This window comes from Artemia sp. Qi Xiang Cuo, chromosome 8 (genome assembly GCF_049724085.1).
Source record: "Artemia sp. Qi Xiang Cuo chromosome 8, ASM4972408v1, whole genome shotgun sequence".
NCBI classification, from domain to species: Eukaryota; Metazoa; Arthropoda; class Branchiopoda; order Anostraca; family Artemiidae; genus Artemia; species Artemia sp. Qi Xiang Cuo.
Window position 1 is genome coordinate 56,267,999 of NC_142801.1, and position 23,957 is coordinate 56,291,955.

The 23,957-nt window shown below is 34.7% G+C and overlaps 1 protein-coding gene across 2 annotated transcripts in view; it reads left to right on the plus strand.

The window, feature by feature from the left end:
* slmb (beta-transducin repeat containing E3 ubiquitin protein ligase slmb) overlaps positions 1–23,957 on the plus strand; it is a 149,865-nt gene that overhangs the window by 110,256 nt on the left and 15,652 nt on the right. For both annotated transcript variants that reach the window (XM_089093617.1, XM_089093618.1), the window contains 4 exons: positions 6,135–6,305; positions 9,552–9,743; positions 12,816–12,959; positions 17,018–17,136. In XM_089093617.1, coding sequence (XP_088949743.1) covers positions 6,135–6,305; positions 9,552–9,743; positions 12,816–12,959; positions 17,018–17,136 — 626 coding nt within the window. The remainder of the gene's footprint in view (positions 1–6,134; positions 6,306–9,551; positions 9,744–12,815; positions 12,960–17,017; positions 17,137–23,957) is intronic.

Below are 23,957 nucleotides of genomic sequence, written 5' to 3' on the forward strand. Positions count from 1 at the left end.
AACAAAATAATCACCTGAAGTTATTATTGGATGGACTTATCTTTACAATACGACCAAGGTGTGAAGGGTGGGAGGGGCTATTTGCCCTAAATCTTTTTTCACTCTGAGAAAATGAACTACAACTTTTAATTTTCATTCAAATGAACCCTCTCTGAAGTTTATACGAGCATACCTTCCATAAGTTCTTATGAAACAGTTCATGGTAACGAGCGTATAAGTAAGGGGCGACTCGGCCCAATAGTAAAAGAAACTCTAAAAGCGGAATTTTGATAACAATAGATGAATCAAAAGAATTGGATTTTTTATGCTGATTCCAAATATATAAAATTCATTAAGTTTAATCTTACTAATCAAAAGCTACGAGCCTGAGACAATTTACCAGATTTTCGAAAAAGGGTGAAACACCACCAAATAGTCAAGTGATTCTAATGAAAATATTACCATCAGATTCAGCATATCAGAGAACCCTACTGCTGAGGTTTCAAGCTCCTATCTACCTTTTTTTTTGGCAGAACAAAGATCACGACTGCGGGTTTACTTGTTTTTATTCTTATTTTCCCCGGGGGTGGTCGTATCGTACCAATAGCCCTAAAAAATTGAAAAATTCTAGTGCCCTTTTTGAGTGACCAAAAAATTGGAGGGCAATTAGTCCCCTTCCCACGCCGATTTTTCTCTAAATGCGTCTGATCAAAATTTTAAGATATCCATTTGATTCGGCATAGTTGCAATGTCTAATAATTATTTTTTTGGTGATAACATGACCTTCTATATTCCATGGGGAAAAGGATGTAAGTTACGCAATTTGCACATATTGTTCACATATAGAATTTGACTTAATTATAGGGAAATGTAGGAAAACTGTCGGGTAATTTTCTACCGGGAGGAGGGGGAGGATTTTCTAAATGGAGAATTTTCCGAGGGGAGGAAAGTTTATGGGATAGTTTTCCAGGAGAAATGTTACCCTCGGGGGAGGGGATGGAAGGGGATTTCCTGGTACGATTTTAAAAACGGTCAGAAATTATCTAGAAAATAACTAGTTTTTTTGAACTAAAAGTAAGGAGCAGCATCAAAACTTAAAATGAAAAGAAATTATTCTGTATGTGAGGGGGACTTCCCCTTCCTCAACCCTCGCTCTTTGCGCTAAAATCTGACTTTTTGTCCTGATTCCTTAGGATAGACGAATTAAACACAAGGGCCGTTGATTTTGAATGAGAAGTATTTTAAAAGAACTGTAGGACAAATCAGGACAAAAAATCAAACTTTAGCGTAAAGATAGAGGGTTGAAGAAGGGAAGCCCCCCCCTTCATATACAGAATAATTTCTATTCGTTTTAAGCTTCAATGATGCTCCTTACTTTCAGTTGAAAAAAAAACTTGTCCTTTATATTTAATACGATAAAGAAGGGTAAACTAGTGAAAAAGAAAAGGCCTTTTAGGCAAGCTTATTTGATCGAGATCATCAATTAATAAACCGAATGTTCTTTTATACACGAGCTTATAATTAATTTTGACCTCTTGTCTATGAGATGGTAATCCCACCCCATCCCTTAGGTGCAAGGATTCTTGTGCAGTAATACCTTAATGCAGTGGTTCTCAAACTTATTTAGACATTTTACCCCTTTTTACCCACAAAATATTTTAGGTACCCCGTCTCAGTTACCGGAACTAAGTAAACTGTAGCTAAAGTATAAATAAAATTACCAGTCCTAGAGTTAAAGGGTTATTTTATTTGGCCGGCCGCCTACACCCTAAAATAATTTTTTTGTACCCCCAAGGGGTACGCGTACCACAATTTGAGAACCACTGCCTTAATGGACGGAGCAACCAGTTTCTCAACATCTAGTGAATATCCCTCTTCAGTCAATTATGCAGGGAGGTTGTTTAAGAGTGTTAGAAGATTTGTATTTCGCTTTAGCATTAATCCTTTTATGAAAGTTGATTGTTGAAAGTTGATACTTTATATTTCAAATATGAAGGGTGGGGGGGGGGGGTCAATAGTTAAACGATTTTTTTATAATTTGTGTAAAAAGTGCCAATAAATTCAGAAAAATTCTGGACTTCATGAGGGCCTCGGCATGGAGCTCCCTCTCCCACTGCATAAGTGTCTACTGATAACCTTAACGAAATGAAGTTTCTCATTCCTTATACGTAGCCTAATATTGCAGTATACATTCTTTTCGCATTAGAAGTCTTCAAATTGGGCACACAAAATATAATCGGTGGGTATCGATAATTTTTTGAAAGTACTAATACTCAGCTTCATTCCCTTCTGCTCGTGACTTGAGAGGGGAGACTGCAGCGCGCCAAATTCAACGGTCCTGAGTTTCATTCTCATTTTTAAAGAGGGCGCGTCTGTTTTCTGGCTCCTCATTCTGTGGCGTCAATTGGAAGGGGGAGGGGGATTTGCCTACCCCTCACTAAGTTTTCGTGAATTGACGCCACTGCCTCCATTAAGTCTTTTAAAAAAGATTTAGTGCATCTATTTTTTCAAAACTATTTAATATTTCGAATTCATAGCCTGTTGGATAAGTTGAATGCCCAAGTACACAAATAAAGAAGAAAATGAAAAAGCCTGTTTGATATCCTGAGAACAATTGTGACCGTGAAAGTTGATCCAAACAGTGTGCTATTCTGTCTTGAATATTAGTCGAACATTATCAATTGAGTTTCCACTTAATGAATAAGGGATGTTGCCAGATTGTTCATCTGTAAATTGCACTGTTACGAAAACGGGTTTTTACTTCAGGCCTAAATATGTATTCAGGTTGAACTGCGTGTTGAGGGTTATTTGTTAAATATTGAAACTTTTTTGATTTATATAAAACTTCTAATTATTTATAAAGCTTTTAAATTATGGATAATTTCATTATCATCTTTTGGTTTACCATGTTTGATAATCAGAATTTTTTTATTTGTACTTTTTCAAATCAAATCTTATAAGATTCTATAATCGCTCAAGTTCATATGTAGGACGAGTTTTTAGAAAATCACGGCGGCGATTTGAGGATGGTGACTTTTTGTGCGTCGACACTTTGGCAGCAGCGAGCTAGGTCCTTTTTAGTGCAATTTATTATCTTGCTGCAAATTATGATCAGACTTGACAGGCGTTTAATACAGCTGAATTTAATTAATTGCAATTAATTAATGAAAAAAAGAAATTATGCTTTATTGTACGCAGTTTGACAGCAATATTAATTTTACGCAAGCAAATAGAAATAAACGGTCAAAGGCTAAGTCTAGTGGTCAAACTTTTCCCCTCTATCTGTCTATGTTGGTTCTATTGTACCAACAAACCGCTCCTACTACTGCTGCTAACAACTCATTGCGGCACCAAGCCGCCTGAGGATAACACAGCTACGCACACTGCTCTATCCCAATCTATTCAAAGCCTCCCTCTTTACACCCTCCCAGGAAATTCTAAAGTCCCCTCCTCTTTTCTTTCATCCTATTCCTCCTGAGATTTCAGGTTCTTCCTTAAAACTCCTAGGTGTCATCATATCTTCTGATTTGAAGTGGGACACCCATGTAAATAACATCCTCCGTCAAGCAAACTTGTCACTTTTTCTTCTGAAGCTTCTGAATAAATTTAGTTGCCCCCCATCTCAGTTACTAAAGGTATATATTTTTATTGTACGTCCTTTGGTCGAGTACGCTTGTCCTGAAGCAACCAAAAAAATCGAAAATATTCAAAAAAGAGCCCTGAGGATTATTTATAAAGAAGGCAAGATCCCATATTCCTACCTCCTTGAAACTTAAAAACTTGATACCCTCGAGTCCAGAAGAAAAAATGTATGCCTCCGTTTTGGGAAGTCAGCACAAATAAACCCCCGTTCTGAAAACCTCTTTCCTAGCCGCCACTCACCCATAAGAAATCGCCAGCCCCGTATAGTGTCCCAACCCGTCCCCATCCTTTCGCCCATACCCTTTCCTACCTTACGTTATAAAAAAACTTTTATTCCCTCTTTTACAAATAAAATCATAACCCGTAGGCTAAGTTTGCCAAAAATTTAAACTGTTTTGTGTATATTATTTTTTTATTTTTGAATATTTGGTTATTTTATTTGTTACCCTTTTTATCTTTTTATATTATGACCTATAAAATATTTTATAATTATGACCTATATTTATGACTTGTATTTTCTGACTGTTACCTGTTGTGTTTTCGTTACAGTGGTAACTATGTGGTGTTATTGTATTATTTTTGCTAAGAAATACGAATTCGGCCCACTAGGGTTTGTGACAGTTCTTTTGCCAATAAATATCTTTCTATCTATGTTCCCATTTCCCTTAAATCTTTCCTTGCGACATTTCCTTAACCAGTGATTACAGTTGGAAAAATTAATTAATTAACAGAGCTAAAAATATCGCAGCTCCGTAGCACGTTTAAGGATGGTTCTAACTAGAAAGAGTTAATTTGTCCTGATATTTTTTTCTTCTTCTTTGGATTGTTATGGGGAGACGCTATCGCACAATCTCATCACAGGAATCAAATTTGGGCTGCTGCTGCTTAGTTCGAACTCCGGGTCCCGTATAAACAGATATTTGATTCCACAGATTTCAATAGGCGCTTTGAACGCAATTCAATATTGCAATCGCCCTTTGAACCCTGAAAAATTACAAAGATATATTGGAATAATTTTATTGAACAAGGAGCTGATGCTTTGAGCAAAGAAATTGTGCTTGGGTGGCTTATAGTTGTTATGTTTTATTCGTAGGTTATATTTAGGCAAAATGTTTTTAGTACTTACGTGTTATAGCGACCACACTCAAGCTCTTGATCTGAGAAAACCGGTTTTTATGTCTGAATTTGGAGATAATTAGCTTAGTCTCAGTCAAATAAACTACTATGCAGGAATATTTTAAATAAATATTTAATATATAAATTTGGTTAGGTTAGGTATTTAATATAATGCGTTCTGGGAGGCCTGCTTTCCATGATTCTTTGTTGTAGTTTCATAATTTTGTTACTAAAATATTATATTTTCGTCATATTTTGGTATATTTCATTAGGGTAAACGGTACTGGTTCATTATATGGGCCTTTCTAAAGAGTCAAGTTTGGTTAATACTAATGAAATAAAATAGGATGAATATATAATAGTTTAGAAACAAATTTTGGCTATATATTTGCACATTAGGGGGTGGAGATAAAGCATAGTATATACTAAATACCTAACCTAACCTAGGTACCTCCCCCCCCCCCCTAAATCCCAAAACCAACAGTTTAAATATCATAAAAGGAATGAAAACCACGCTTAGCATTGCATTACTCTATAGTGGTCTCTTGAATTAACCCGTCAAAAACGGGTTTTTCGTGACTGGTTTCCTTGTTAAGGCCCATATAGTGCACCAGTACCGGATTAACCTAACTTCACTTCTTTGGTGTGGTCTCTATAACACGCAAGTGCTTAGTAGCTTACGTTACCTATGCCTCAGATTTCATAATCGTAAATAATAGCTTGTTTCCCCCTTTAAAGGGCTACGTCTGCCGGATGAATTAAGTTTAGGAAAAATTCAAACAACAAATTGAGACGCGAGGCCCTTTCTTTTAGTCGCCAAGCCACTATGATCCTTCTTCTCTGATAAGAGATTTTTTTCTTCTAAATCCTACTTTTTCTTAAAAAAAATTGCGCTCAGTTCCAAGTGCATCAGACATTCAATTTGCGCAAGACATAAACGCAAAGACAGTGAAGTTCACCTTTAATGTTTCTAGCCAATTGCTTTTTAAAAAGTTGGGTATTATGTAAGGCCATTAAAGTTGTGGCATTATAACATTTGGTCAAAGAAAACTAACATAGAGTTTCAGTGACCCAACTAGAAAACAATCCACTCCTGCATGCAAGGCCGTACCCAGGATTTTTTTTTGGAGTGGTTTTTACTCAGAAAAAAATTTTCCGGGGGAGGTTTTACACAAAAAAAAACCCTCAAAAAACGCATACAAAATTTGTTTATATCCATTTTTGTTACGTTTTTACGAGCCAGACAAACATTTCGGGGGGGGGGATCAAATCCCCCTAACCCCCCCTCTGGGTACGGCCTTGCCTGCACGGTAATGATTATCCTGTAAAACCACCCCCTCCCCTTTTCGGGCAAAAGGTAATCATATCACTCTTAATATTTGATTTTCTTATTGCAGACAATAGAAGATAATTGGAAATGTGGAAGACATACATTGCAAAGGATAAATTGCCGTTCAGAAAATTCCAAAGGTGTTTACTGTCTTCAGTATGATGATCAGCGCATTGTTTCAGGGCTTAGGGATAATACAATTAAAATATGGGATAGAAATTCACTGCAGTGTGTAAAGGTATAAATTGTATTTTATGTCTATTTCGCTATTATATATTGCATTTATTTATATACTGCTGAGTGTATTAGCGTATTGTATTAATCCTTTTCCCGCTCCGTCCTTCTATTACGGACGCGCAATATGGCCAATAAAAGTATCCAGAAATCAAGCTCTGAATTCGTTCGACTTCGGGTGCATAAGACACACTCGGACTGAATCTACGCAACCGAAATAATTAGACAACGCCGCGGACAGAAGTTTGACCTGGAAACCATCATTCGCTGACGTCACCCCTCCTGGTTTACCCAAGCCTGTCGGAGGCCTGATAACTCCTTTCTTTCTAGGACACTTCGTTGCAAACCACTCCCAATCTGAAAATAGGCATGGAGGGGCGGATTTGGCATTGCCAACTAGCTGTTCAGATTCACTTGGGATTAAACAACATTAAGGGGTCCTAGCCATGTTTCATGACTAGTTACAACTATTGATCAGCTACTTAGATTGTACCTACATTAAGAAAATATTTTAGATTCTAGAAGAACTGATAAGTGACACGACACAGAAACACAGTATTACATCATCAGGAAAACTGTACTATATATCTATATATATATATATATATATACATATATATATATATATATATATATATATATATATATATATATATATATATATATATATATATATATATATATATATATATATATATATATATATATATATATATATATAGTATTTGTGTAGAAAGTGATGAGTCCTTGAGAATTGTATTGCGAGAGCAGATAGGCATGTACCAGGTAATGAAAAAATAAAGGGTTTGTCACTCCGGGAACTATATTTAAACTTTACTTTTTTGGGGTTTAGGGGGAATAAAAGGTACCTAGGTTGGGTTAGGTTAGGCTACGTATTTAATATATGGTATGCTCCCCCCCCCCCCTAATGTGCAAATATATAGCCCGATTTAAAATAAAAAATAAAATGGTGAAATTGCCACCCGCTAAACTTTGAAAATGTTTTCTGTCCCGTTTCCTCCCCCTACATTTTTGTGAAATGACGCCACTGTGTGGATATAAGCTTAAAAATTAGAGGGACTTGGCTATACGCTTATAAGGTGAAGGCCAAGTAGTAGCAGTTTAGTGGGAACCAAACTTTTTCAAGAGACAAATTTTATTGTGTTGCTGACGGAGAACCAGCCGGACAAAGCCGGATTTCCTCTAACAGCCGTGACTCTCTTGACCTTTAAAATATTGAGCTTTTTCTTTATACGTCATCTATGGTTCAACTTTCGATGGTTCACGATGGTTCTGATGCTTAAGTTAAGAAGTTTTCAAAGATCCAGAATTCAACTTAGTCATTTTACGTCAAATGTTTAAGCCACAGCATATTACGGCAAAAAAAGGGGGGAAAGGGCTTGGAATACATTAGGCCTGTAGTCTTGCTGACTTTATTTTTGTCTGTTTGTGACAAATGAATGTACCTTCCCCGTATGAGCATAATCAAATTTATGTTACCAATTTGGTATGTTACCAAATTTATGTGTGTTACCAAGCTCAATACTAAGAACTTACTGTTTTATAGATTTTTAATTGGTCTAAAAACCATCAAAATAAAGATAAGTTAAAGATTATTCAAAGAAATGCTTTTATATTTTATTGTTCTCAAGACTGTATATTATAAGTGCATAACTTTAGAAACAAGAAAGAAGAAGAAGAAAGAAAGAAGAAGACTGTATATAATAAGTGCATAACTTTAGAAACAGGAAAGAAGTGACAATATAATCTTGAAAGAGGCAAGCCCCTTTAAAAAGCTTTCTCTCGCCAAACCATTGATTTTTGATGTTTAACGATACACCCTCTCTATTCTCCTCATATGATATATTAAAAGTAAAGTATGTCACAACATGGCGCCCTTATTAATAATTAATTTGAAGTTGGATAATTTCACTTGCTGTCGAGTGACGCATCTTTATTCTTTTATCTAAGTTTATATTTTTTGAGTAGGTATGAATTTATTTGCATAAATTGTATTTGTATTTTGTTTAAATACAAATGTATATTTGTATAAATTATATTCGTATTTATATGTATTTATTGGAGCGTTTGACCGAAATACAAGTCAAATAATCAAAATATTAATCATGAATAAAATAAAATCATATAGTAATCATTAAATAAAAGGTTAGTTCATTGATAAGTATCTAATTTGTATGACCCAATTTGACCCCTTGTTTATGCGATCATAATTTTGAGAAGCGATGTTCTATACTATGTAATACTCAAACTTTTCGCAAAATGATATCTGTTTTCTTCATGAAAACTAGAGCTGGTGTAGAAGTTTCGAATACTTTTTTAGCTCTGCTCTCGCTTCTCTCTGTAGCAAATTAATAATAATGAGAGCATAGACTACTAAGCTTAATATAGTTAGTGGCTTCAGCAGTTTTCTAGCAAAATGACTTGTATTGCCATCTAAGTTTCTCTTGGAGTACTACAAAGTGACATTGGTGAGTGTTATCTCAGAATGCATTAGTTGCTTCAAGCAGAAGGCTTGAGTTTTGGAAGCGGTAAAATTTGTCAGTTTAACCATCATCTATTATGATAGTATAAATATGATTCAAAACTTGATGCAATATGAATATTAAACGATGGTTTTCTGAGTATGACTGCTAGATGGCATTACATTTATATATTCACAGTTACTATGGGCCGTGGATTGTTATTTACTAGATTTGTGCTATCTCAACAACAATGATACCAATGAAACTTACATAGGCACCATTTATAAAGAACTATATCGATCATTTATGGAATTAAAAATGAAATCCTATTTTAACATTTGTTACTCAAGTGTTATACGGAAATGCAGTTTTTTGTTAATTACAAAAGGCACTAGATGTAGCAATTTCCTATAAAATGAGCGATTAAACAGTTCTTCATGATGTTCCAGTGCCCTGCTACCTGCGGAAAAAATGCTTTTAACGAAGAATATTGTGCTTTGGATTTTCCTTGTTGTTCAAGCCAAGGGACTGTAAGTTTCCTATATAAGGTTTTCTGACAAGGTGGTTCTAATAGTGCACTTCTTGTTTTGATCTGATACTATTTCTAGGGGTCATGGGCTATTGTATTCTCTAGCATGGGACGTGATCGTCTCTTTCTAGGTTGCTTGTTACTGCTTCAACCCTGATTAGGGCAATGGAAGTTGGCAATCTTTTTAGTTATAATGATCTATGATTTTGGAAGCAATCTGTGAATTAACTTCTTTCAGGTTTTGACCGGTCATACTGGTTCTGTTCTCTGTCTGCAATATGACGGACGGGTGATTATCAGCGGATCTTCAGACGCAACAGTTAGAGTTTGGGATGCACAAACTGGTGAATTGGTCAACACTCTCATTCATCATTGTGAAGCTGTGTTACATCTTAGATTTTCAGCAGGAATGATGGTCACTTGCTCTAAGGTAATTTTCAAAGCACAATTTTATGAGAAGACTTCGTGACTCCATTACAGATAGTGCAAACAGACCTGATTTTCTGGGGAGTTGATTCTTCTGATGTGCATTTTATCCTGAGAACGGGGGGTTAGAGGGGGGTGGGGGGTAAATCTACATTTCTAAGCTCTCATTTTTTTAGATGGGGTTGGTCCCTCGGATTAATGCTAAGGGATGAGCTCAAATTTTATCCTTACTGTGTTCAATTATGTTATTGTATATCTGTATTTTTTTTGTTAATAATTATCACTTTTCCCTTGCCTCTTTATGTCGTCTTATTCCTCTTTCTTTTTATTTACCTTCTTATCTTTATATATTTATCTTTTTTTTTCTTTTGGTTTAACGTTGTTCTTCTTTTTTATTTATCATTCTCTAGTCTCTGATTCTCATATCTTAACAACTATGAATTAAACAATTTTAAATATAAAAAAATCTGTAACGATTTAATACTAGTATATTCCTACTGTTAATTATATAGGTAATCGACTTTTATACCATACTGCAGCTCTGAGAGCTGCATTAAGTATTGCAATTGACATAAAGATGAAGTAAATCAATTAACACAAAAAGTTTTCCGCTTCTATGGAATTCATTTTATTATGCAGAGTTAGAATTCATGTAATGTAGAATATAGTAGAATATGTAATGTAGAATTCATTATAATGCAGAATATAGAATTCAGTTTATTATAAAATTCATTTACTATTATTTATAGGGTTGTTTATTATAATTGATTTATCATAATTAATAATGTACTATTTTTTATTTCATTTTTTAATTTTCTCTTTTTTCTCGAGCAGGAGGGAAATTCATATTTATTCATGAATAATTACATAGATTTTGTAGATTTTTCAGGATTAAATAAAGATTATTGTGTATGGTACAAATTCAGATTACCGAGTGAAAATTGCTTCACTCTGAGTTTGTTAATTTAGCAGAACAAATGGGGAGGGGGGATATAAAAACAAATTTTTAGGCCAATGTTTTCCAGAGGGGAGGGGGATCATTTGAGCCAATCTTTGTGGGAGGATCATCCCTTTTTGAGCAAGTATGATATTTATTCTAGCTTATTTTCTAGAATAAAGCTTATTTCTAATAAGCTATTGTTAATGGGGACCCATTAACATTCGAAACTATATTGCACACAAGTACTTCATAGGAACAAAGAAACCATTGAGTGACCTTTGGTTGTTATTATTTGAAAAAAACTACGTTTTCTAAAGAGTTAAAGAGGCTGAGTTACAAGGTCGAACCTTAAAACGTACAGGGATTAGGAAGCACAGTTGGGGGCTGCCGCCCCCAAACCCCCGCTTTCGCAGCCTTTAAATAAAAAAAAAATTTTAAACTGAAAGTAAGGAGCGACATTAAATCTTAAAACGAACAGAAATTATTCCGTATATGAAAGAGGCTGTGCCCTCCTCAACGCCTCGCTCTTTACGCTAAAGTTTTTATTGTTTAAAAAAAGAGTTGTGAGAAAGTCAAACTTTAGCGTAAAGAGCGAGGCGTTGAGGAGGGCACAGCCTCTTTCATATACGGAATAATTTCTGTTCGTTTTAAGATTTAATGTCGCTCCTTACTTTCAGTTTAAAATTTTTTTTTTATTTAAAGGCTGCGAAAGCGGGGGTTCGGGGGCGGCAGCCCCCAACTGTGCTTCCTAATCCCTGTACGTTTTAAGGTTCGACCTTGTAACTCAGCCTCTTTAACTCTTTAGAAAACGTAGTTTTTTTTCAAATAATTTCTGCACGTTTTTGTACAGTTTATTACTTATTATTGCTTGACTAACTGTTAGCTGATCGTGTCAGGAGTTGAAGTTGGGGGGCTGCCGCCCCCAACCCCCCGCTCTTGAACATTCTTGTGTTAAGGCTTTTAATTTCTGAATACTCAAATCACGTCGTACAGGGTGCCTCCGAATCCCTGTACGTTTTAAGGTTCGAACTTGTGACTCAGCCTCTTTAACAGCCCCCCCAACTGTGCCTCCTAATCCCTATACGTTTTAAGGGTTGACCTTGTAACTCAGCCTCTTTAACTCTTTAGAAAACGTAGTTTTTTTTCAAATAATAAACATAAACAGGTTATACATTCTTTTTTATGAAAATTTAAGCGCAGATATTTTCATAAAAAAGCATGTCTAACCTTTTTATCTGTATTATTTGAAAAAAAATAAGGTTTTTCGTAAATGTAAATTCGGGGGATAATTTTTTCGGTCTGAAAATATCAAAAGGCCCTAACAGGTCGAATTCTGCTTCGAATGAGTCCTCATTCAACCGGATCCGTTGCCAACTGTGGCCTGTAGGCGTGGCTAAGAAAAAAAAAGTGATCGGATTGAGCTGAAAATTCGAGGATAAGCTCCCGGGCCCTAGGAAAGCTTAACCTATAAATTTCAGCCCAATCGGACAACGTTAAAGGGGGGCTGTGGTGGGAGGGTCCAAACTTCCAGCCCAGTTTACCCCATGAAGATAAAGTCGAAGGAGGATGAAATTTTGCAAGTTTCTTAGTTTGAGCTTGGGCTACAAAATGCGATTACCGCCGTCTCTCTGCGACCTCTAGGACCTGAAATCGCTTAACATTGTGATGGGTCGCCTCTTTATAGAGGCACAAGTGTGCCTCCTTGATTTACTTTTTCTTCTACTTCTTCTGCTGGGGATTATCTGCTAATTTTGGTTATGGCAGTAACGGAATTACAAATGGAGTTTTATGAGATAAGTTGAGTAGCAATGGAAGCGTGGTAAATTTTTAAATTTTTACTTTTTACTCATGATAGTGTTTTCTAGTTGGTCGTAAAGACAGCTTGGCTTTCCACTAGCTTTCTTTTTTTACTGTAAGCAGTGGCGTAATTTCGTCAAAATTCCGGGGGAGGGGGGTTTCAAAGTTGGAGCCAATTTTTCCAAATCAAGTAAAAATGAGGGTGAAAACTAAAAAATTAGCCATATAATTCCATAAGGGCAAAGATATACTAAAAAAAAAAACTGACCCGTTACTGTAGATACTTGAATCTTGCCGGCTTATTTCTATAAACATTTAATAAAAGTATTTGTTCTATAGGATCGAAGTATTGCAGTCTGGGATATGGTATCATCGAACGAGATCAATTTAAGGCGAGTTCTAGTAGGTCATCGAGCTGCTGTAAATGTTGTTGATTTCGATGAGAAATATATAGTTTCAGCTTCCGGTGATAGAACAATCAAGGTAAATATAGAAGTTGTTCGTTTTATCAGGCTATTTTAGTAAAAAAAAGCATATATAAAACCATAGAGCAGGTACAAAAAAGGTGACAATTTGTGTTTCCCACTAACTCAGGTTATGAGAACAGACACTAAATGAATTCTGTTTTAATTTAAAGATATTTTAAGTTTAGAATTGAACTGAAATGAGGAGAAAATTAATGAAAACGTTTGGATTCGAAATGATGATCTTTTAAATACTGGAAATGAAAAAGAAAGGGAAAGGAAGAAGAAGAAGAAGGTAAGCAATATTCATTTGATAGTTCTATATTTGTTGAAGAATCAGAAATGTCAAATGGTTTGATAGGTGTTCACCCAATATTTACGACAACAGGAAGGAAGCCATTTTGTTTTATAGCCTGGTATTGCTAAAAAAAATTGTATAGATTACTTATTTAATTGAACTTTATTTAGGACACAAGCTGATTTGCATCTTTACCTGGCACTTGCAGATGCCAGTTGGAATCTTTCCTCTGGTTGTAGTCCTGGATCGTGGTGGAGGTGATTTACTGCTATGAGGTATTCTATTGACAGCCCTGAAAACAAAAGCCACCAGTTGACTATAAGTCGGTTTGGGGGTATTAGGTCAAGATTAACTGTGGTCATCACAGCCTTTTTCCACCGAGAGAAGTGCGTTTCAGATAAAGATCCCTGGGTATCCTATGAAAACAGGTCTGAATCATAAGGGGTGGTAAAGGTGGTGTATGATGATGTTGAGTTGATATTTCCGCCCGTATTGTTGTTTTAGAGTTTCATTGGCGTCTCGATCCTGGTTTTTACTGGCATGGTTTTGCGGCCATTCATGGGAGCTATAATAAAATATAGTAAACTATAGCCATTCATGGGAACTATAGAAGGTTATAGATTCATAAGTGTTGGATTTTGTTTTGTTTTTGAAATTTTATAGATAGATATATGTATATTAAAGAGAGCAAAGCATTTGAAAAAATTAGGATGAGTAAAATAAATCAACATTGACAGATGAATGTATGATCAAAGAAAAATTGGATAATATTCTATAGAAAGTTAGAATCAGTGTTCATTGTTTCTTTCCTCTAGTGGTGGCACCACAGGATGCACTTCTGGCACCACAGGGTGGCACTTCTTCAGTACTGGATAATCATGAAAGAATGCGCCTTCATTCAAGCGCGTTTTGTTGCAGTATCATTAAAGGATTCAGCAAAGTGTTTGACAAGCTTTCAAGAATGAAAATTGTAATTAATGCCAAAAAGGAAAAGCACCAACGCTATTTAGCATCTGGTGACTTTGTTTGACCATAGACTGTTGTTGATTGCTTGTGTTTCAGGTACTCTAAATTTCAGGGAAGTGTAAAGAGAGTGTTGTCCCAGTAGGCGTGCCAGTTGAAAGTCATCAAGCCTAATGTATAGCAGAAGCTATACTATCCTCGGTACTAGTATTTTTATTCCCTGTCTTCTGATATTCAATCGCCGAAGCTTCTCTAGGTTTTCCATTCTCTTGGGAAGCACTTTTTTCCTTTTTTTATTCCTCTTTTACAACAATTTTTCATTATTTTACTACTACATTATTTTGTCTTTCTTTTTTTCCTTTTATTATTTGTGCTTTTTTGTCAATCTTTACACTTGTTTTTTTAGCTTTTTAGGATTCAAGATTAAAAAATAAAAAAAAGTCACAAGTGTGCAGAGGAACCAGCACACAGCTATGTTTGAAGAGAAGGCTTATCTACACAAGCAAACAAAAAGAAAAAATACCCACCCAAACATATCGAAAGAGGATTTCCTCTTACAGTCACGGCTGTAAGGATAAAATTTGAGCTCATCCCTTAGCATTAATCCGAGGGACCAACCCCATCTAAAAAAATGATAGCTTAGAAATGTAGATTTACCCCCTCCCCCCCCCCCGCCTCTAACCCCCCGTTCTCAGGATAAAATGCACATCAGAAGAATCAACTCCCCAGAAAATCAGGTCTGTTTGCACTATCTGTAATGGAGTCACGAAGTCTTCTCATAAAATTGTGCTTTGAAAATTACCTTAGAGCAAGTGACCATCATTCCTGCTGAAAATCTAAGATGTAACACAGCTTCACAATGATGAATGAGAGTGTTGACCAATTCACCAGTTTGTGCATCCCAAACTCTAACTGTTGCGTCTGAAGATCCGCTGATAATCACCCGTCCGTCATATTGCAGACAGAGAACAGAACCAGTATGACCGGTCAAAACCTGAAAGAAGTTAATTCACAGATAGTTTCCAAAATCATAGATCAGTATAACTAAAAAGATTGCCAACTTCCATTGCCCTAATCAGGGTTGAAGCAGTAACAAGCAACCTAGAAAGAGACGATCACGTCCCATGCTAGAAAATACAATAGCCCATGACCCCTAAAAATAGTATCAGATCAAAACAAGAAGTGCACTATTAGAACCACCTTGTCAGAAAACCTTATATAGGAAACTTACAGTCCCTTGGCTTGAACAAAATGGAAAATCCAAAGCACAATATTCTTAATTAAAAGCATTTTTTCCGCAGGTAGCAGGGCAATGGAACATCATGAAAAGCTGTTTAATCGCTCATTTTAAAGGAAATTGCTACATCTAGTGCCTTTTGTAATTAACAAAAAACTGCATTTCCGTATAACACTTGAGTAACAAATGTTAAAATAGGATTTCATTTTTAATTCCATAAATGATCGATATAGTTCTTTATAAATGGTGCCTATGTAAGTTTCATTGATATCATTGTTGTTGAGATAGCACAAATCTAGTAAATAACAATCCACGGCCCATAGTAACTGTGAATATATAAATGTAATGCCATCTAGCAGTCATACTCAGAAAACCATCATTTAATATTCATATTGCATCAAGTTTTGAATCATATTTATACTATCATAATAGATGATGGTTAAACTGACAAATTTTACCGCTTCCACACAAGATTCAAGATTAAAAAATAAAAAAAAGTCACAAGTGTGCAGAGGAACGAACCAGCACGCAGCTATGTTTGAAGAGAAGGCTTATCTACACAAACAAACAAAAAGAAAAAATACCCACCCAAACACATATCGAAAGAGGAAAAGCAAAAGCCCTGATGGGGAGATGGAAAAAGGAGTCTGCCTAAATAGGCAAATTATGAATCCTCAATGAGAAATAACACTAGGCTAATTTCAAATGTGGCATATCACTTTCTAACTTTTCAAGATTGAAGATTTTGAAATGAAATGCAAAAATTAAGCAAACGCACATATGTACAGGGGACAACAGACAGCCATGCTGATATAGAGCTACCTAAACAATTATATGTTGTCTTCTGGCAAAAGACATTCCCGATTACAAATATAAAGAGGAAATAAGATCAAAGATAGTAATGGACAAAGGCGACTACACAGTATGTCAGAATTACAAAACGACAATAATAAAATAAGAAATCAAAAAAATCTTACCATTAAAAGTGATAATACGTTATATTAGTTTTTGGCTGTTGATGTTGAATTTTCGAGAAGAAATTGGCAAAGGAAACGTTTAAATTAAGTTCTCAGTTTAAACTTATTTTCTTATGAAATCTTTTATGCGTCGTTTAGTTGTTATCGTTTGACAGAATTTACTATGGTATTTTGATGCCCAAGAATTAAAACGCTTAATACATAACAATAATACAGGAACAAAATTGTCTTTCCCAGAACTTTGACTTTTTACTGACCCCTTCCCTCAGTATTCCCGAATATTTGGATGCTTGTAAAAATATAAAAAAAAACCGTTTCTAGTGAGAGTCGAACCCATCAGCCCTCCAGTAATGAGCCAAACTGAATATGATTAAAAACTTTACCGTTAAAAATCTTGCGTTTCAGATATTATTTCAGTTTATTGATTTATTTGTACGCTTTAGTTAGATATTGGAAAAATTGTAAGTATCTTTTTATACAAAGGTCCTTGAAAAGCTAAGAGCAATTAATTAAAAAAAGAAGTGAAGTTGGTTTGTTTCATTGTTGCATTTGCACAGTATTTGCATGTTTATTAAATAAAGCCTTTTGTTTTTAATTGTTAGGTATGGAATACTTCAACATGTGAATTTGTACGAACGTTGAATGGACATAAAAGAGGAATTGCTTGCCTGCAATATAGAGATAGACTAGTGGTCAGCGGATCTTCAGATAATTCCATACGGTATGTCTTTTTTTTTTTTTTGTATATCAATTAGGCTAGACAATGCCGAATCAGGAAGATTAATCCTGATGGACGTGAATGAAGTTGGATTTTCGAAGAAATGTATAACCAGTTTTCACACACACTCCTCTTCATGCGACCTCGGATATTGAATAAAGGTTTTGCATAAGCTTTTTGGCTTTGCATAGGCACTGTTCTTTTTTGGAAGAAACATACAAACAAATAGATAGTGCAACTGAAGGAAACTGGAGAAAGTCGTGAAAAAAAGGAGACCTCATTCTGTTTCTGTTCAGTTTTATGGGGAAAACTCCCGGGGTATTGTATCCAACCTCCTCCCCCTCCTGCCCCTTATTATATGCTCTAACTTAAGGAAACCTATCTATATTTAGCCTAGGTGTAAAGATAAGAGATTGAAAACAACTTCCGGAAGATTTCCTAAAAATTTAGTTTCTGTAATACAACTACTATCCGAGGTATTTAGGAAGCCTATCGTCTAAATAAAAAAAAAAAAAACACCTTCTCGGCTTTGCCTCTGTTCCTAGAAGCTTCATTATATTTTCTCAATAACTTTTTGGATTACGGGTAGTACAATAATTTGTCGTAAATTAAAAAAAAAAAAAAAAAAAAAAAAAAATACATTAATAGCACACCAAAAGAAAGGCTTGCAAATTTGAAAAGTTCTCGTGCATTTGAGCGCAGCATATTTGGATCCGAATATATTCCGATCCGAGTATATTCAAGGAATGAATTTCCTTGTCACTATTCACTCCAAAAAATAGAATTTTAATTAAAATATCTTTAATAATTGATGATGTGAGGAAATTACTCCGTAAAAGTAATCCATCAGTGATCCCATCCAGAGTTTATCTTTAAGTTATCCTTGATTACACATGCGGAAAAGTGATGCGATATTGTAAAAAACGGACGACTTATCGTTGTTTTTTTTCCCTTGTTTTTTAGGATTACGGTATTGTGTAACTGAATCAACTACCAGATGGTTTAGTCCCTGATAACATCCCTTTTGAATGTCACAGCGGAGCCCTTTCCCACCAAGAACTGAGCCCAACTTTTGGTGGGCTTTATTCATTAGTTTCAAGTCAGAACTAAATAAAATACTGGCTATAAGTAATTTATTGTGTTTAAATCAATAAAATAAAAATTTTTTTTTATATTTTTTGTATGATGAAGATAAGCAAATATTCAAGATGAACCCAATTCAGCTTGCGACAATAGAACTGGATGCAACAAAAAGACAATAAAAATATATAATATAGAAAACTAAAAGCTGACACCTACTTTCCCGGAAATCTTAGAAGAACCATTTAACCTCTCCTATTTTGTGCTGGAGATAGAGCATATTCAGATCTAATGGAACTTACATCATAAAAAATTGTGAATTTAGTTTTTTGAATAACCCAAGCAGAATTTTCTTTTTAAATTCTGGAAAAGTTAGTCCTTAAAAATGTTCTAGCATATCTGCTAGGAAGAAATTAAAATCAGCTCAAAGGAAATATCATTTGAGTAATTTGACAGCTCTGCCCGCTTTCATTGAAAGCCTTGCCAATACAGGGGACGTATTATTTGTGCCGTAAGTACATTGAATAGACAGTGCTTTGCTTAATAATTAATAAAAGATTACATATTTCTTTATTTCAAACTAGCCCCTAGATAGCTTTTCAAACTATATACACATTCAAGATCACTGTCAGTTTGTCAACAAAATTTAAAGTAATATAATTTGAATAATTTAGTAGCTTTGGAAGTTCCCTGTGTTGCTGGGAAAATCCGCTAATTTGTCTTTGAGACGGTCACCCTAGTCTGAGGCTCGGAAAAGGATTTTTAAGATATCGAACGCACCTAAATACTTTATCAGAGAAGAAGATGAACATACTGAGATCTTGTCCAGTAGAAATGTACGTTTTTATTGACAATTTTTTTTTGAAAAATCTGCTTCTATTTGGTAAGAGCTGTGCTAGAATGTTTGGTTTTCTTCGCAGACCCCCAAATTAGGTTCCAAAGTTGGAAATCTTCTTAAATGTAGTATTAGGGGGATCTATGAAATGAAACTTGCAAAAAGTTGTAAGGTAAAACCAAAGAGTAAGGGAATCTTAAAAGAGATGATAGGTAGATGGTGCTGGTGAGACGAAGTCACCAACACCATCTGGCGTCTGGTATTTCTCGTAATTTTTTTTTCCAACTTTGTAAAAAAAAAAAAATTCTGGAAACTGAGATTATACAACTTAATACTACACTAATTTTGCCAACTCCACCATTTTTGCTTTATTACAATACAGAAATGCGAGAAATATAAGCATTTTTGTCTGCAACATTTAACCAAAGAATAAATTTTAAAAGTTCTACAAGTTATGGTAAGACCAAACAATCAATTTTAAGTAGTTTGGATGCACAAACTAAAAAAGTTTATAATGGGCGAAATAGGGCAATTGTTTAACCGTTTTATCTAGTTAGATATGCATTACAACTAAATCTGTTAGCAATGTACCTTCTCTCAATTGATTCCTAGGGTAAGATATTCCATAGTTGGACGGCTAGCTATTTCAAAAAGTTCATATCACCCTAAAAAGCTATTACTACCACTTGAACCTTGTTTTATCAAATAGCCGAAATTTGCATTAACAAACTAGTTCCGATTTTCAGCGTTCCGCAATGCTGTAAAAAAAATGTTTGATGAGATAAAACAGGTAGAGATAAAAAAAGTCAAAATAGTTATTCGTTATTGAACAAAATAGTTATTGAACAGATGCAAAAATTAGAAAAGGTGTCCTTACTATATAAAAGTCAAAGTAGTGAAATGGGCCAAACTGATTTTTATATTTTATTATTCTTATGAATTTATTAACAATTGATTTAATGAATTTTACAAAACTGATGTGAAATTCATTATTTCGTTCTTAATTTTTATCTGAATTTAACAAATATTGCTGATAGTTTTTCGTCTAAAAATTGGATAGAAAAGATTCGTTTAAGTAAGTATTTTTTTTAGGGATCTTATTGTAGATATTGGTAAATAGGGATGAGCTTGGGGGGTGATCATAATAATGTTATTGATGTCTTTATTTTAATGCATGGTTTTTTGTGCAAATTAGAAGATGCTACTTTGATTGTTTTTTATTACACAATAGAAACTCGATTATGTATCCGGCCCTCGGTTTTTTGGATTCGCGATTATCCGGATTCCCAGCCCCAATTAAATAACTAAATTTTCAAGTCAAAACTATGCATGCACGGACATGTCCGAACCAGTATTAACCGCCCAAGACCTGCTGCTATCTGCTTTACACATGTTAATCTATAGTTTAACTATCAACTGTCATCTCTGCTGTTAAGTTTCACTACGCAATTTTGACCTGATATTCTTCGTTATTGTTTTACAATTTTAAATCATGAGTTCAGTATATCGTATCATGTTTGTTCTCAAAAATGTTGAAATTTGGAAATGGTGCTTTTGGTTCAAGGTCACATAAATATATTCTGGCTTTGCTCTTCTTAGTGCATTCTATTTTGTACAAAGAGTTGAAAGGAACCATTATTATTATTTTTTTTTTCTAGATTATTAGTTTTGTTATTGTTAGCAATTATTGCTATTATATTTTCTTTTTCCTGCAGATAGATTGGTCTTGTACTTCAAGAACTTGAACTTGCTTAATTTTTCTTTCGAAGCAAATTTCTTCTGGTGACTATTTTGTAATTTAGTTTTACGAATTTGATACGTTTTTCCGAAGTAAAAGCCACTTTATTATATTCACTAGCCACCGCAAATCGCAAACGGTTATAAAAGTATTTAAACAGGGTTGCAGATTCTGTTGCAGCCCTGATGGAACACCGTAAGCTATCAGTTAAGAGTATACATCCATGGCCATTCGAAGGCGTGGTACTTATCTGTTATAGTGCCTATGTTAGGCTCTTTATCCGTTGACACACTTTAGAACCGGTTTCTTCGTTAGGTTCTTTCAGCTTGGCGTGAGTCAAGACAAAGAGAAGTGACAGAATAGATGGGAAATATATTATTTTGGCTATGTATTTGCATGTTAGGGGGGGGGGGTGTGTGTGTAAAGTATTTTGACAGTGTGAAGTTAGAAAACAATCCCCCCCCTAATGTGCGAATATATAATCAGAACCGAAAATTTGTTGATAGAGAGACCTGGGTAAAGTACTTTATCCATTTTATCTCTACCCAGTGCACATAAACGTATTTCTGGAGTTGTCTAATTCCAGAGCCAAAATGAAAGACAATTTGATTCCACCAGGCATAGTCGCATGTATTGCTCTGAATCTGTTACCCTTGGATCACTGTATATACATTAAACGGTAGAATCATTCCCTACCTCAACCATTATACAAAGCCGGACCGAGATGCAAGTGCTCCGGAGAACATTTAAACAATCAGAAACATAAGCGACATTAGATTTCATCTTTGTAACATTAAATTTTGAAGAATCTAATTTTAAATTAATTTATTTCAATACATGTGTAAAAATCGGTAATTAGTAGTGTAATGTTATTATTAGATGTTCATTATTATAATATTTGCTGGGAGAAAGATTTGTTTGTTTAAAGGGTAACTTAACTAGCAAAATGTTTTTTTTTTTCACCTGGCAGCCAATGCTTGTTCTTGTTTTTTTTTTAATCTAGTTTTAAAAAAATATTAATTTCCCTGTATGGTGTTTATCCTATATTGTCAAACCTACCAAAATCTTAAATTTAAATGAATCTGTTGTCCCTCTCATGGGGATCTACACACGTCAGCAAAAAAAAGAGACTATCCTTTGTCATTTTTTCCATTGCTATCTTGTGGACTGTGGAAGCAAGAAAGAATGTTTTGGCTAAGCGATAAATACTTGTGATATTCTGTAATAAGTAGACTGCTATAGTGATAGAGCGACGCTTGTATTTTGTAGGAGTTTTGAATTTTTTACTGTTTATCGTCAGATAGTAGTTGTTTTTCCCTGATAAAATAAGGAATTTGTTTTTGAAAATTTTCAACCCTAGTAGAGATTCCGAGACTGCACTAGCTAAGCATAACAAAACGCGAAAACGTAAGAGAACGAAGAAGAAAAAATGAGATAGATCACAAGCCAGTTAAAAAAAGAGATAAAGGCAAACATTTCTGTCGAGGCCTTCGCCCTTCAGTGTAGACCACAGATTAAAAAAAAATATTCGCTTTATCTATATTCTATTATCCTTAATTCTGCATTGAGGACTGTTGAGCGGAGATCCCGCCAGAAATGTATGCATTTTTTTCTAGTTTTTCACTGGCTGTGATTACTTTGTTTTATCTCTTTCTTATCCAACGTTTCTCGTTTTGGCAACCCTGCTTCTAATACATAAGCAGACTGTTTTGTTTTTTGAAGGGGGAAGGGGGTATTTTTTTCCCTTGGGTCTAGTACCAGATCTCGGCAAACCTTAAGAATAGATGTTTTTTAACATTAAAAGCCTATCTAGGCCATGGATAATACGAAATTTACAGCAACGTAAAATTCATGTACAAAATAAAGCACCCTTGAATTCAATCTGAATAATTAAGTTAAAGAAAATGATCCCTATGTACGAAGCTCATATCAACCAACCTTCTTAACTTCTTTATCCACATAAAACTTCCACAACATAACATAATATAAGCACATTTCTCCTTTTAAAATACCTGGAAAATTTCCCTGCTTAATTCCTTACCAAACTCGAAAAATCATCTTCACCATCAATGCATACTGATCAAAAATAAGGGCCCGCGTTCGACTCACCCTTTCCAAATACTTTATCTTATCATTGAGTGGTAAAATAAAATACTCTTGTCTCTATTATCCGCCTTAATTTCTCCTTATTAAGCCTTGCCTTATAATAAAATCCTGTCCCCTAATGTTTCCTTTTTTTATGACGAAAGAATAAAAACTTGTTGTTGTTTCTAATCGATGGGCCTCCTCACTCCTGCTGCACTCAAGTAGCCTCATCTATAATCTGTCGATTTTATGTTTACACAGTTATTATTGCGGATAAATAATTTGACTTTGAACGTTATTGCATGATTATTAGTGTCGTTTGGTTAAATTCATTAAAAAAACACATAGAAGGGACTTTTTTTATCTGTTTTACTTTTTTAGCTTTATCATCCAGATTTTTTAGTTATCTTATTACTATTTCATTTATTTTCCTATTTTTTGGGGAGCAGATCTTAATAGGAAATTTTTTCGTTTGGTTCCAAAATAGCCGATAGTTTCAATAAATAGTCATCCAATGATGGCACGACCTCCCCCCATTCAGCCCTTAGGGCAAGGGCCATAAATAAACAATATTTGCTCTCACATGGATTTTATAGTAGAAAACGGGTTGCTTGTTTGATATTAGAGTTGTGTTTGGCTTATAAATTTTCGAGCATCAATCTATGCATCAGAAGCATTAAACGCTTTATTGTGGGAATATATGCGTGTGCCTTGACTCAAATCACCTCAGTAGTGAAAGTTTGTTTATAGCTAAATCAAGTTTATCAAAAGTGTGTCATTCAATAAGAAAAAAATAGTTAGTCGGTTTTATGACAAATATATTTTAACGGATACGGTTCTAGGTGACGGGGCCCAAGGAAAGGTTTTTGTTGCAGAAAGAAGACGCGACTGCAAGAAAGTTTTTAGACAATTTTTTTTTTTTATTTATTTCTTAGACAAAGCCAAGGATATCGACGGATGTTTGAAAATGCTTGACTATTATGTAGAGAAAGAGGTAATAGTAACAGAAAATGTTGAATAGTAACGGAATATGACGAGATCTCAATGACGCTGCGTGAATATATTGAAAATGAAGGCAGGGCCGTA